Here is a 15,531-nt window from a genome sequence, read left to right on the forward strand (position 1 = left end):
AACATTCACTGAGTACATTCAGAGAAATATACTTAATATACATGTTAATGTTGAAGAAGTCAAACATGAAGGATTCAGGTCCCTACATGTCATGTAGTTCACAGTCTACCTGGGTGATAGACATGAAAGATCTGACATTTGGGGAAACTGGATCCTCTCCTTTGTAGAGATCAGACCCCCAGTGCAATGTACTTTCTAGATTCATCAATCACCAAATACTTTCAAACAAATTAAAATCTCTATACCTAAAATTAATAAAAGTGATTATAAACTACAGATAATCAACTCTTACTCCTTATTTTCATAATTTCCTGGATTTTACCACTATCTGTTTGCTTGTTTTCTTGTTTTGCTTTATGCAAGGGAAACTTTAGTTGCCTCTTTCAAGTTTCTTTCAGCATTTCTCATCATGTTATCTATCCTCATTGCAATGAAGATTATACTATTCAGGGATATCAGAAAGTCCTTTTTCAAAAAAAAGGATTGAATAATCAATCAGACCCACACCTCTGAATCATTTCTTAGAAAACTACTTGAAGATGCACTCCAACAAAATGAGATGGAAAACCAAAGAAAGAGGAAGATATGGGAACTAGGAAATAATGGATCTAATCCAAAAGATACTGCAGGAAACTCATAGGCTGACAGTTGTTCAGCAGGTGTAGGATGTAATTAGTCCAGGCAGTGGCAGAAATAAGGGAAAGAAGCAGGTTCCTCAGAATAGATATCAGGAGAGAGACATTGGAAGAAACTAAAGATTTTATAAAGGCAGAGAATGCAAGAAAAAAGAGTCTTTCAGAAAAACAATCAAGAAAGAAAAATGTAATGCTAATGTACCTCACTACTTAACTATGAGATGAACAATATTTACTTAGCCATAATAAAAGTTGTTAATAGATTTTCAACTTTTAGAATCAACCTAGAGTAAAAGCATGAAAGATAATAAATGTTATAAACAAAAGGTAAGCATTTCATATTCTTTTTTTAAAATGTAGTACATATATACAATGGAATATTACTCAGCCATAAAAAGGAATGAAACTGGGTCATTTGTAGAGATGTGAATGGACCTAGAGTCTGTCATACAGAGTGAAGTAAGGCAGAAAGAGAAAAACAAATATCGTATATTAACGCATATATGTAGAATCTAGAAAAATAGTGAACCTATTTGTCGGGCAGGAATAGAGACATAGATGTAGAGAAAAGACATGTGGACACAGTGGGGGAAGGGGAGGGTGGGACAAATTGGGAGATTAGGTTTGACATAAATACACTACCATGTGTAAAACGGATAGCTAGTGGGAACCTGCTGTATAGCACAGGGAGCTCAGCTCGGTGCTCTGTGATGACCCAGATGGGGGGGTGGGGTGGGGGAGGGGGAGGGAGGGAGGTCCGAGAGGGAGGGGATGTATGTATACATACAGCTGATTCACTTCATTGTACAGCAGAAACTAACACAACATTGTAAAGCAATTATACTCCAATTAAAGAAAAAAAAGATGATATAAAAGTATAGTTATTAGGACTTGAGAGGTAAAAGGAGGGAGGAATAGGTGAAAATAGAGGTAGAATTGCTAATATTCTCATCTTAGAAAATGAGAATTCAAGAGATGTTATCGATAGGTGATGGAAAAGAAACAGAAGTGTATTAATTAAATTTACAAATAAAAGAACTTTTTAAAGTAATGTAACCATATTGGGAGGAGGTGGGTAAAAGGAGGGGGAGAAGTGAGGGTAAGCTAAATTTCCATCTCTTGAGAATAAATCAACAGAGGGTCTAAATTCGTTAAATCGTGAAACAGCAGCATAAGCATATTATTTAGGGACTTTGAGGTAATCATTGGGAGATCTAAAAACATAAAGTGGTTAAAGATAGTTGCCTTTGAGCAGAAAAATGGAGAATGGGGGGTGGAAAGGGTGGAATAAGGGGTTGGTTTTGTTTTGTTTTTTTAAACAAATCTTTCTTATTCTACTTTGTGCTCCTCTGCATATATTATTTGGAAAAAATAGAAAGGAAAAAGAAAAGAAGAGAAAAGAGGAAGAAATTCTGTGGAAATAAGCAACAAAGCAAACCACCAATTTTTCAAACATCCTTACCAAAGATTTATGGCATATGACTACCAATTTGAGGTCCTTATATTATTTAGACTTTAGCTTCTTGAACCAGGATTGTCTCAGATTTTTCATACTAAATTCCCTTTCTTACTCATTTATCATTGTGTTTCTTATCACCCCCACTTTTTCCATTCCCAGTCATTAGTTTCCTGATTAGTCTGCACTTTCTGCCCCATTTACAGGTAAGTGAATGCTTCCGTTAAGTACACTCATCTCCAGCTTTGCAGTTTTCTTTGCCTAACTGGTCAGCAGACCATCTGGAACTGGGAAGAATATGTTAGAAATTGTGAGGTAGAATCAGGTCAACCAGCAAATGACTGGAACTGGAAAATACTGTCCAAGGCAAGCGCTTTGGAATGAGTCTGGCAAGACACAACCTTGAAGATGACTTTTAGGGGTTGGAGATACTCTGCAGAAAGCAAAATTCTCAAATGCATTGACAATTTTGCATTGCTTACCACCTTCCCTTGGTCAGGATCATAGAAACGTTCCAACAGCTGAATACTGGTGCTTTTACCACATCCACTGCTTCCAACAAATGCCAGGGTTTGCCCTGGACCAACAGACACTGAGAGACCATTCAGAACTTGTATATCAGGTCGGGAAGGATATGTAAATTTACAGTCAACAAAGTCAACCTGCCCCTGGAAGTTGTCCTGTGGACGGGAAGATTAGAATTATATATGCTCTACTAGAATCTAGACTATAGAAAATGCACATAAGCCTGAGTTTTAAATCCTTGCTTAAGATACCTTCAACACCGAGCTGCCGAAGTGCAAAGTATAAAGACAGCAACTTAATGAAATGGCATTCTAGTCCCTATTCCAGCAGATGTAGAATAAAAGGAGGCTTGAGCATTGAATTTAAAGATATTTGATCTCTTATTCCCATTCTAACCTAAGGGGATTTCCTTGTCACCCATTCTTTGACATTCTGCATGGAAGAAAATACAGGATATGATTACATCACAGAAGACAGTAACTGTGCAAATTCCTACAGCTCTGTTCCCCCAGAGATTTAAAATAATAGCATTACACTTGAAATGACTTACACAGAAAGTTACTCGAGCCCTGAATTGCAAAGGTGAAATACCTTGAGTTGTACTCTCTGACGTGTGAACTCTAGAAATGGATAGACATTTAATAAGCCACACAGAGACTTACCTTTTATTGAGCTGAAGGAGAAATAGGGCATTTGACCAATTTTAAAAGATTTCTGAATTTAGTTGACTTTACTGGGGTTTAGGGGTTTTTGGCTCTCTTGAACATACTGGGATATTAAAAATTAGGCAGGGAAGATTTAAAAACACCTGTAGGGACTATCAATTAGAAAAAGTGATATTTCATTGAGATCAAATTAATTTTCTGGGAGTCCACATGAGCTCATGTGGAACACAGATAAACATGAATTAAATCAGTATTATTGGACAGGAGAAACTGGTTTTTCTACATTCCGTACCAGGATATCAGTAGAAATCTTGGTGGTTGGGTAGGTCGCAAAAGACATGTAGCTTCATTCATTCCGGAACTAAGTGTGTTTTTTAGTACCTGTGTACTATAAAACAAGTATTCACTGGATATCATTGCCTTATTCAAGTTCCAGCTTTATGAAGAATTTTTAATGCTAAGGTACTTCATTCCTTTACATTTGTAAATCTACTGTCTGTCCATTCTGAGGGCATATGAGTTCACCCATATACTGCAGAATTTAGAAGATAAGTGGTCTTGAATAACCAGCCCCAGTGACTGCTCTGCACACACGCAGAAGCACAAGCCTCCCCCACTGCCCTCTTACCCCTCTATACTTACCCATCTTTCACCCGCACTACTATACACATTGATTGTGGGTTGTCGGTCCAGCAGTTGGAAAAAGCGTGCGGCTGAGATTTTAGCTTTGGCATAACTTGGCGTATAAGAGGAGGCTCTCCCAAGAGCTGTCGCACTCAGTACAACTGAAGAGATCACCCTGTAGTTGGACAGACACCCAGGTAGAAAGGGCGCGGTGTGGTTGGTGTGACGGCCTAAGAGGCAGGAGTTTGGGGGTCTAGCCCTGGAAAGGACCGAGCAGCCTTGAGCAGGTCTCTTTAGACTTGTCTGGGAATGGGAGATTGGAGAGATTAGCCTTTTTCAAATTGTGTTCTAAGAAGAAAGGGTGAGGGGAGGATTGAAAAAGGGGGGCTCAGATCTCCAAACCCTGCTTCAACTACAACAGCCTTTTAAAAAAAATTTGTTTGAGAAAAAAAGACTTCTTAGAAAAAAAAAAAAAGGAGGGAGGTTGAAAGATCACCCACCGGATTGGGTTGCATTTTTACAATGTTAACATTCTATGAATCTATGATTAATGTGTAAAAGACAATGATTGGCGATATAAGCATCAATTCTGTACCAAGCAAGCATGTAATTCATGATTCAGACAGCATGATGCAATTGCCTGTATCCTTCTACTTGTCCCAGCCTCAATGTGTGCATAATTAACGAGCAAATAAGTGAATAAATAAATGAATGATAAACATGATAAGAGATAGCCCTTTTGCTCTATAGACCATGCTGCGAGGGGCGCCCCCCGAAGTTGTCCACCTGCACTGCAATGCACCATGGGGCCTGCCTCAGTCGGGGTGGGGTGGGGTGTCTCTGTGTGTTTTACTGCTCAGTTTATAAGCAGAAATTGTTTTAGGCCAGACTGGCAAAGCCAGACATCTCTAGGAGCCCAGTCCAAAACTTAAAGCTATGACAAGCACCCAGAATAAAATAGGAAATGATGAAAGGTCATCTTTCATTTTTTAAAGAGAAGCCAGAAATTGGGAGCTTTCTGTAGTGTCCCAATTTTTACACATTGGCAAATAATTCTTCAAAAGTCTTACATAAACTAAACAAGTCAAGAGTTTGTGATTTCTGATTTGGGGTTAGTAGCTCTACATACGCAAAAATTTAGAAAGGAGACTTTCCTGGTTGAGGTGGGCATAGTGGGGCAAGAGAAAAAAATTTCTTCTATATTTCTAGAAGAAGATAGAGGGCGAGCAGACAGAACTCGTGGCTGGAGAAGAGATGTCTTTTAGGGCCGATTTTCCTAATGTCCTCCGAGGCTTTCTCAGACCGTCTCCCCCTCATCCTTCCAAGGTTCCCTGCCCCATCACACCACACCCATATGCATGTGCACCCAGTCCCTTGGTACCCTGACACCCTTAGGTGTCTGGAAATGTGAGAAACTGGACTCAAAGCTAACCTTATTAGAAGAGCAGACTCCAGCTATAAACAAAAGAACAAAATTCCCCTCACTAGTCTTTGCTGTCTCTACCTAGGGAGAGTCAGCTAGACATGTGCCTTCTTTACAAGAAGTAGAGTTCAAATAAGGTAGTTCTAGGAACCATCTTATTCAAGGACTTTAGATTTTCTCAGCATTAACCAGTACGGTAGATTGTGAAAATGCTTAATTTGTCCTATTACTCTATACAAACCCTTTTGCAATATGATTTTTTTTATTCCTCTGCGATATTGTGACTTATGATAAGAAAACTATATTGGTCTTTTGTCAGTTCCTGGCACAGACTCCTAAACCCTTGGAATTTCCCAAGTTTTGAGAGGACCGAGGTGTCTTTTGTTATGTTAATGAAGTGACTTCGGTAAAAACTCTAGATAACCTAAGGATGGGGCTGGTTGCCTGGAGAGCCAACCATGCGATTAGAGGGGTGGAACTTCAGTCCCTTCCCCAACCTCAGGGGAGGGGAGAGGCTGGAGATTGAGTTCAATCGACAATGGTCAATGATTTAATTAGTCAGGTCTACGTGATGGAGCCTCCATAAAAACCCAAAAGACAGAGTGCAGAGAGCTTCTGGGCTGGTGAACACGTGGAGAGTTGAGGAGAGTGGCATTCCTGGGGAGGGTATGAAAACTCCAAGCCCTTCCCACATACCACACCCTATGCATCTCTTCCATCTGGCTGTTCCTGAGTTGTATCCTTTTGTAATAAACAGGTAATCTAGTAAGTAAATGTTCCTCTGAGTTCTGTGAGCCACTCTAGCATATTAATCAAAGCTGAGGACGAGGTCATGGGAACCTTGGGTCTACAGCTTGTTGGTCAGAAGCACAGGTGATGACCTGGACTTGCTTTGGTATGGAGGGTTGGGGGAGGGGCAGTCTTGTAGGACTGAGCCCTTAACCTGTGGGAGGACCCAACGCTATCTCCAGGTAAATAGTGTCAGGATAAATTGAACTGTAGGACAGCCATCAGGTGTCAGTGCCATGTGATAGCCGTGTGAGAGTAAAGGAGAAACACTTATCAGATCCTCTCATCAAAAGATGGGGTCCGTTCCTCTTTTCTCTGAATCTGGACTTGGTCCTATGACTTTCTTTGGCCAAAGAGATATTAGAAAATGTGATGCATGCAGAGTTGGCAAGTGCTTGCATGTTGGGGTTTGCAATCTTCTGTTGCACTTGGAACTCCGAGAGCACAATGTGAAGAAAACAAGCTCAGCTGCTAAGAGGCCATGTGGAGACAGAAGGGCATTCAGAAGCCTGACTGAGTCAGCCCGGTCCAGAAGAACCACCCTGACAGCCCACAGAATCTTTAAGAAATAATAAATCTGAGCTGTTTAAGACACCATGTTTAGGATGGTTTAAGCAGCAGAAGCGAATGGATAGAACCAGACTATTCCTCTCTAGAGTGCTGATCTTTTATGACTTTGGCCACGTAGTCCTCACCTGAACACATAGCTGAAATGGAGCCCCTCATTGGAAATTAAGTAACCTCCATATCTGTAGGAAGCAGAATTAGCAACAAACACAATGCACTGGGAAAAACCAAAGCAGAATCCGTAAACATTTGCTTTTCGGATGGCTGTCTTGTATGGCTTCTCCAGTTCAGTCTCAAACACTTCTATAAACTGCCTCTCCTTTCCAATCCCAGCCACAGTGCGAATATTATTGAGGGCTTCATTTGTAATCTGAAGAATGAAAAAGAGTTTTAGAAATAAAAGAGCGAGATAACTGCTTTCATGACATTTTCAGCCATTACATGGATTAGATCTGGTGTAAATGACAGAAGGCAGTGTACAGCACAGATGGGGGCATCATCTGGGAACACAGAGAAGTTGCTGGAGATCAATTTGACTGGACCCTGAGACATTCTATCAGTTCAACACAAGTTCTACTTGATCCTTACATGGCTTTGTTGCCTCTACTTGTTGAGGAAGAGAGAAGAGGGGGGAAAACGGTACATAAGGCTATCTTTGTGAATTCATTTGAAATGTTCAAAATGGTATCTTTAGATGCGTCTGAGAGAAAAAGATTGTTTAATAATATAAACCTAAAATATTAGATTCTATTTCTTAAAAAATTATGACCAAATACTATATAAGATAGATTAAAACTGAGTATGAAGTTTATCTTTTAGTCTATACTATGAATTTGTATTTGTTTCAATCCCTACTCTAGGGTAAATAACCACTGTTTCTGAATTAGGGTCCTATCCTAAAAATGGTACAAAAGTGGGCTACTTCCTACTATTGGCATACGGAATTCTTTTGGCTTCTGCCTACTTGGGCAATGTTCACATTCTCTCTTTAAAGAGAAAAAACGTAGTTTATAGTAAATTTGTTAAAAGGTGAGGGTGTGTTTATGTGTGTGTGCATGATTCCTTATCCCTGATATCTGTCTATGCCACCATATCTTCATTTACCTCTGATAACCAGATTTAATTACAACACACTCTTAAAAGTGCACAGGTAAAACCTAAGTGTATTCGAGACCTAAACTGTATATACCTCATGGTTCTCTTTGGGAAAGATATTTGCCACAAGTCAGGCAGACACTGAAGTGTGAAAGTTAAAAGCATGTGCCATTAAAAAGATAGTAACTCCTCTCTGTGTGGGTGGCATGACCTGGAGAAAGCATTAAGCTGAAAAAAACCAATAGACAGGAAAGTGAACTATCCTCTCTTGCAAAGGAGAATACTACACCAAATTGAGATGTAGAAAAAATAACTGTTTGACAGGAAACTGAACATGTAACCCTCTGTGTTTTCCCCACTATTTCTCCACACCTGCTCAATCCCATATCATCAGAGGCATATATGAAAAAGGCTAATGGGAAGTTTCTAACCATGAATGTTTGTAGGCTGACAGCTTCCTTAAGTCTGTTTGCACCCCTCATTCTTAGCAGTCTGACAGCCACTCAGCCATAAGCAGTCTGAAAAGTGGGTCTGGGAGATTACCTGTCCTGCGACCTCCATAGCCTGCTTGTCATGAGTGGCAAATCCCATCAACATTTTGGTCTGTATGGCTCCCGATAAAGCCAAGAAGGGGAAGAAGCACACTATGACCAGGCTTAGCTTCCAGCTAAAGAAGAAGGCGATGATCATGGCCACGGTGATGTTAGTGAAGGCATTGACCATCATCCCGATCTGAGAGCCGGCAGCCTGCAAACCAAAAGTGATCAGCCAATTTCAGACACACAGTCTCTAACTAAATATCATGAAAAAGCTATTTTGTAGCAAACAGATAGGTTTTTAAAAATTATTTTGATAAAATATACATAACAATGTTTATCATTTTAGCCATTCCTAAATGTACAAGACAGTGGCATCAAATACCTTCACAATTGTAACTCTCACCACATTTATTCCTGAAACTTTTTCATCATTCCTAACAAAAACTATACCCATTCAATTTAACATCCCTTCCTCCCTCTCCCCAGCCAGCACCTGTTAACCTCTATTCTATTTTCTGTCTCTATGACTTTGCCGATTCTAGGTACCACATATAAGTGGAATCATACAATATTTATCCCTCTGTGTCTAGCTTATTTTATCAAGCATAATATTTTCAAGATCCATCCATGTTACAGCAGGTATCAGGATTTCATTTATTTTAAAGCCGAATAATATTCCATTGTGTGTATATACCATGTTTCGTTTATCCATTGATCTGTCGATGAAAACTTGGGTTGTTTTCACCTTTTGGCCATAATGAATAATGGTGCTATGAATATGGGTGTACAAGTATCTGTTTGTGTCACTGCTTTCAATTCTTTTGGATATATACCTAGGAGTGGAATTACTGATCATATGGTAGTTCTATGTTTTAAAAAGGAGGGTCTTTTAATTAAAGAGACCCCCCCAATGCACTTGAAGGCTGAATTAATAAAAGTACATCTTATTCACACCTTCTTGGGAGCTCATGTATTGACTAATCTCATTTCATGGGTATCAGAGCTAGACCAGTTAGTGTGAGATTAATTCTAGTGATAATAAATAACTATAAAAGCTCCTTGCAGATTGAAGTTTGCAAAAATAGAAGAGATGAGATTATGGCTTATTTATTTAATCTAAGGTCAAGAATAAGGTGAACTAGACACTAGAATACGCAAATGTTGAGAGTAAAACTGGTAAAAACTTTAAGCAGTAAGACAATGCATATTAAAACCTTTCAAAATGACTATACATTTTGATCCAGTGGTTATATTTTGAGAACTAAAAAAATAATCAAGGGTATGCCACAAGCTTGATGCAAAATGATATAAATTGCTTATGTGGGGAGGGAGGACCTAAATGGGGAATTCTTTAAGAAATGATGATATATTAAAATGATGAATTAAGCATTCTTTAAAAATTCATTGTAGAAGGATATATAAGGACCAAAATAGGCTCACATCAGATTGTTTCAGGAGAAAAAAGAAAGATTACAAAATAATATGTACAGTGTGACCCAATGACTGTGGGAAACACTTTTTCTATTTATACAATAGAAAAAGCCTAGAATGATCAAAATGAAAAATTTACAGGGATTTTCCTTTAAAGAGGATTCCATGTTCCTTTGAAATTCTCCATATCATGGTTCATATTGTTGGTTGAACTGGTAGAAGTCAAGATATACAGTACAGCACTACAAATCCAGTGAGTTTTTTCTTCCAAGAGCCTCACAGACAAACCATGACTTTTCTTTTTCCTCTTTTTCTGATTTTCATGGAAAGTGAGCAGTGGTGTTGAGAGGCAAACTGAACTCTCATCCCTTTAACCCAAATGCCTGGTTTTATAAAGGTGTAGCCTCATCTTGTACACGTGTGCAAATCTCCTGAACAAGGCTACAGGTTCTGGGGTTTAGAAACCACAGCTTAGTCTCCCTTAGTCAGAAAAGACAGCCCTTGGAATGTGTCAGGATTCTAGATAGGAATCATCTCCGTCTTTCCCTCAGGTTCCCGGCTGGGCTGCTTAGAACTGCTTCTTTTCCTGAGACTAACTTACAAGCCAGGCGCCTGTGGAAGGAGGCTTTTTTCCACACACACCCTCTGGGGGCGCCATTAAGTCTCGTGGAATCTGAGCCTCTGGGCCTAAAAAAAAAAAAACGAAACGATCTGAGAAAGGAGGGAAAGTTCTTCTCAACTGCCAGACTCAGAGGAAATGCAAAACTCTGACAGATTTTGATTCATGCCATAACACTGATTCTGGGCATTACCTAGGAGACAGTGTGCTTTAGCTGCTGTTTGTCAGCTTTGGAAATGGGTGAAAATGTAGCTCTGGGGTAAACCCCCGCGAGTTCCTGTTTCATAGGAAATATGTACGTGGTTATCGGAATTACATGATTATTGGAATACATAAAGGAAAGAAAGTCTACTCCAGTTACTACATCCCTGGTTTCCCCCACGGCTTACCCCTTGAACTTGAGAAGCATCTGTAGCAAGCCTTGTTGTCAGTGCTCCAGGGCTATTTCTGAGGTCATCAAACCAGCCAATGTCTTGCCCTAACATTGCTCTGAAACCCAATTTACGTAGCCTTTTGGTGAGGAGTTCCCCGGATTTAGCAAAAGCATATCCCTAAAACATAAAGGAGTCTTTAGTGGTATTTTACCAGGAGAAGGGGGAAAATAACTAAATTGCTTACTGAAAAATAAAATTCCTTACCTGCAGAAATTGAGTGCAAAAAGATAAACAGCCTATTGCTACAAAGATCAGGCACACACCATGGATCTGTGACCTTTGTTCTTCTTTATCAGGAATTGAAAAAGTCTTTGCAAGACAGTAAGCAAGGAAGTAACTTTAGTATTAACAAACGATAGCAAAAGAAATCAATTCAAATATGTTTAAGAGAAATTTCTCTTAGGCTTTGGGTTAAAAAGCAGTTCACTTTAAACATACTAGCGTTAAACCAGAGTTAACTATGAACATGTGCACTTAATTCTCTGTGGGGAAGGAAGGCTGGTGAATAAAACCCAGTGGTTATGACTGACAGAATTTTTGTCTCGTTTCTTTGCCTGATGTAGGCAATTGTATTGGCTTTTCTTCGATACAGATGAAAAATATGATGAAATGCCTCAAATTCTTTACATAATAAGGCAAGGAAAAAAAAGAAAGGAAGGAAGAAAAGAAGAAGGAAGGAGGAAGGAAAGAAAGGGGGGAAGTTACTTGAGAATCTGAGAATATTATTCTGGGACAAAACTCAAAGCAATATGACCTATGTCTTTCCCCTATAATAAAGATGGCTTTCTCACTCAGGTACCTAGCCTATTATTAGTTTTATAGATTACTTATATATATACAAATAATAGCATTATTATAAAAGCAACTGGCACACACACACACACAAAGCAACTAGCTATCAAGGCATTGACTGGAATTGTCTTAGGACAGAAAAGCTTCCATCCATCAGAGGCTGAAATTGTTGCTTCTAAATCACCAGAAGCTGAAAACATTCCCCTCAAAAAACTATGGAAATTATGAGTGGGTTTTTTTTTTCAGTCTATATTAAGTGGTAATCTATACTCATAAGTATATTCTGAACTTACAGGCACATGCTCAAGTAACTGATTGGGACCCAAGCTGTTGCAATAAGAAAATGGAAAGAATAGCTGCATATTCTAATGACATCGCCCTACAGTGAAATAGATTTTAGGTACATCAAAACCCTCCTAATTCAGACTAAGTGAGGGAACTGTGAGAGTTCAGAAAAGCTATTTATTAGAGAGCTGCACAATAAATCCTTACTTATTGCTCTGCATTAATTTGAGTAACTAGAACAATGCCAGAAAGCAGTTGCTCAAAGGAAACCATTTATTCAACAAATATTTATTGAATGCCTGCTATATGCCAAATAAATCTCCTGTAAACAATGTATACTACTCCATTAACAAATCCTTTTTTGTAAAGCAGAAGTAACCTGTTGAAATTATCACAAATTCCAAAGTAGGGGGAGGGGTTCTAAATTAATGAGATGTACTGTTTCTAAGACAGAGCTTTTGGGCCCGTTATGGTTCTTAGCAATAAAGAATACATTCATTCTTAATGAATGAAGTGGGTTCAAAAGATGCCACAGTCATTCACCCCACCATGGAATAACTGATGTAAGTTTACTTTACAGTTTACAAATACAAGGACTTAAAGACATATTTCAGTCTGGTTTTAAAAATCGCTATACAAATCCCCACAAACCCCAAACAGTGATGCCATAATTCTCATTCCTCTCTAAGGTCACCTATTATAATCATGGACTATAATACTGCATATTAGCCAGTTTAACTCTTATTTTATAGATGGGAAACTAAAGCCCACAAGATCGAGTCCTTTGTCCAAGTTCATTTAGCTGGTGGTTATTATTAGATAAGGAAATGCCTGGTTTCCAGATTCCAGTGCAGTGGTTTTCTTCTGGGCACTCTCTCTTGGCTCTTGATATTACCCGTCTTCTCAGTGTTAAAAAAGAATGTTTGGCTAATATTAAGTTCAAGATTGGGCATCAGCTGTCTGTAATCTTTCCCCTCCCCCAAACTCTACTGCATGAGTTCTTTGTACATTCTTACTGAAATGCAACCCAAAGGACTGCCCATCCCCCGGTTCTTCTGTTTTTAGACTAGCTGTAGTTCAAGCACACATCTACATCATCTTGTAAAGGTAAGTTTGTTTAAGGAGAAAATGAACATTCTCTAGACTCTTGCTATTTACCAGATGCAAATGTGTTACTTAACCTACTTTAACTTAAATGAGGATTTCCTTAAATTAGGATTCTTAAAACAACCCAGTGAGGTAGATTTTCTAGCCGCATATTATAGATAAGGAAGCTAAGACTCATCAAGGGGAAACCACTTGCCCAGATGCATGCAGACAGCACAGAGCAGAGACCTGCGGCAAGTCCAGGGCTGGCTGACTCCAGCGTTCATACTTTTCTCCAGCACGCTATGTCCAAACTGCAGTGCTTGGAACACTTGGCACCTCTTCCAAGTCATATAAACCCAGGGAAAGTGAACCAGAGACATTATGCTTTATGTGTACATTGAGGTTTCGCTAGATTAGCAACCAGGCCCCTAACGCCCAATCATTTGCTGGGTCCACGTTCCAAACTGTGGTCTCAGTACCAGCTGTGAATATTGTGCCCTTTAGATATGTCAGAATGAAAACAGTGCAATTAAAACCAGACTATTATCTGACTCATGATTATACCCTACGAGATGAAAGCATCATGAACCCACTGATGAATATGTGATAATTATGCTAAGAGGCACACAAAAACCACCTTCTTTATCAAAGAAGAAGAATAGTAAAGCTTTATCCTCTTAGCAAATATAACCCTGTGAGAGCCTTAACGATGAGCAGATTTTGGATTTCACCAACTAGATCCTGCTACTCTGATCCTTCGGTCCTTAAGTGAAAAGCTGAATTGCTCAGGCTAGGATTTTCTGGTTGTGACCAAAAGAATCACAGAGAATATTCTCACCACCAATAACCAAGGGCAGGGGTTATAACTGGATCATCAAATTTTCTTTGACTTGGCCATTTCATAGACCACTAGAGCTGGAAGTTATCTTACAGATCATCTTTGTCAATCCTTCCTTTTATAGTTAAGGAAACTGAGACCCAGAGAAGTGGCATGATGTGACTCCAGGGCAGAAAAAAAGTCTCCTGGCAGGGAACCCAGGACTCTTCCCAAAGCAGTTCATACACAGAGTTTGGGTAAAGTTGAGTGAATGCATTCCATACTCTGCATTTATAAGAGAGAAAGAGATGATCAGCAAAGAAGTTGACATCCTGGAATTATTTTAAAAGTGTACATCTAGGGCATAGTCTTGGGTCTTAACAGATTCAATGCCACCCCCTACACCCTCTACATCTGCATCACTGCTCAGTGGAATGCATTTCCAGAGCCTCTCCCTAGTAGAAGGTCAGCTTTATGAGAGCAGGGAGGGCTCTGGTTTTCTTGCTCCTCACTGTACTGCTAATACCAGCAACAGTGTCTTGAAAACAGTAAGTGATCGATAAATATTTGGTGAATGATGAGTGGATTTTTTGGTTTAATGTCTATCTTCCTCATAGACCGGAAACTGCATTAGGGAAGGCGCCCTGACTGACACTGTGTTCCCAAGTCCCTAGTCTAGGGGAGATAATCAACAAATACCGGTTGAGTGAATAAAAGAACATTTCTATTATGATTAGGGTATGGTATTTACTAGATATTAATGAATATAAATTAATTATTAAAATATTTTCAGCATAACCAGAAATTCAGTTTACCAGAGTTGGCCCCTGTGTTTCCAATTTCCTACCTTTCTGATGATTTCCTCACTTAACACAAGGGGGTGGTGTGAAAATTGAAGCAGTGGCTGAGGCCTTCCCTATAGGATTGATTTGATTTTGCTTGTGGACTGTACAAGTCTTTCTATACAACTCATGCCTGAGGGGACTTAACTTCTGGTCAGGAACTCTGCCAGAGAGACCGCAAGAGAGAAAGAACAGTAGAGGGGGAAACTAAAACTTAGGACTCTCACAAATCCTTCAAAACAGCTGGTGCTAGTCCTGGTCCCATCAGCTAATGTGACCCCGTGTCACCTTGAACAAGTTGTTACAGTTCTCTAGATTCTAGGTTTGCCTCCTTGTTGACCTCACAGGATTTGTGTGTGTGTAAATTTCAACTAAGAAAATGTGATAGCATTTTGAGAGCTAATTTTGCAATGATAAGTTTTTATTGGAACTTGGCCCTGTAGTCACACTGCCTGGATTTAAATCCCAGATCCACCACTCGCTCCCCTAAGTTCTTTATGCCTTGGTTTGCTCCTTTGTCAAATGGGAACAATAAGAATACCTACCACAGGTGGTTATTAGAAAAGTTTAGTGAACTATTGTATACAAAGTTCTTAGATAGTGCCTAATTAATGTTTGTAGTCATTATTATTATTTTATTATAACAATGAAGTCAGATGGAGAATATCAAAATTCCTAGGAGGTGAAAACTGAAATAAGCTTATTCTTTATCCATGCCTTATTTTACTTCTCTCTTCCTTTTCCTGTTTTCTCCCCACTTCCCCATTTCAATGGTGCAACCAGCAGAAGAGAAGAGCATTATACAACAGGCATGAGCACCTGCTATTACAAGTCAAACTTTGTACCTCAGCTGTTCAGCAAGATCAAAATGGCCCCCCAATCCTTTTGTATTATTCAACCAACC

General features: G+C 39.3%; 1 protein-coding gene across 3 annotated transcripts in view; it reads right to left on the minus strand.

Moving 5' to 3' along the window:
• The window catches only part of ABCB11 (ATP binding cassette subfamily B member 11), a 145,502-nt gene that overhangs the window by 7,544 nt on the left and 122,427 nt on the right, over positions 1-15,531 (minus strand). For all 3 annotated transcript variants that reach the window (XM_082465330.1, XM_082465331.1, XM_082465332.1), the window contains 6 exons: positions 11,007-11,111; positions 10,758-10,919; positions 8,323-8,526; positions 6,813-7,054; positions 3,924-4,080; positions 2,574-2,771 (listed from right to left, as the gene is read on the minus strand). In XM_082465330.1, the coding sequence (XP_082321456.1) occupies positions 2,574-2,771; positions 3,924-4,080; positions 6,813-7,054; positions 8,323-8,526; positions 10,758-10,919; positions 11,007-11,111 (1,068 nt within the window). The remainder of the gene's footprint in view (positions 1-2,573; positions 2,772-3,923; positions 4,081-6,812; positions 7,055-8,322; positions 8,527-10,757; positions 10,920-11,006; positions 11,112-15,531) is intronic.

Source organism: Balaenoptera physalus, assembly GCF_965194825.1.
Source record: "Balaenoptera physalus genome assembly, chromosome: 6".
NCBI classification, from domain to species: domain Eukaryota; kingdom Metazoa; phylum Chordata; class Mammalia; order Artiodactyla; family Balaenopteridae; genus Balaenoptera; species Balaenoptera physalus.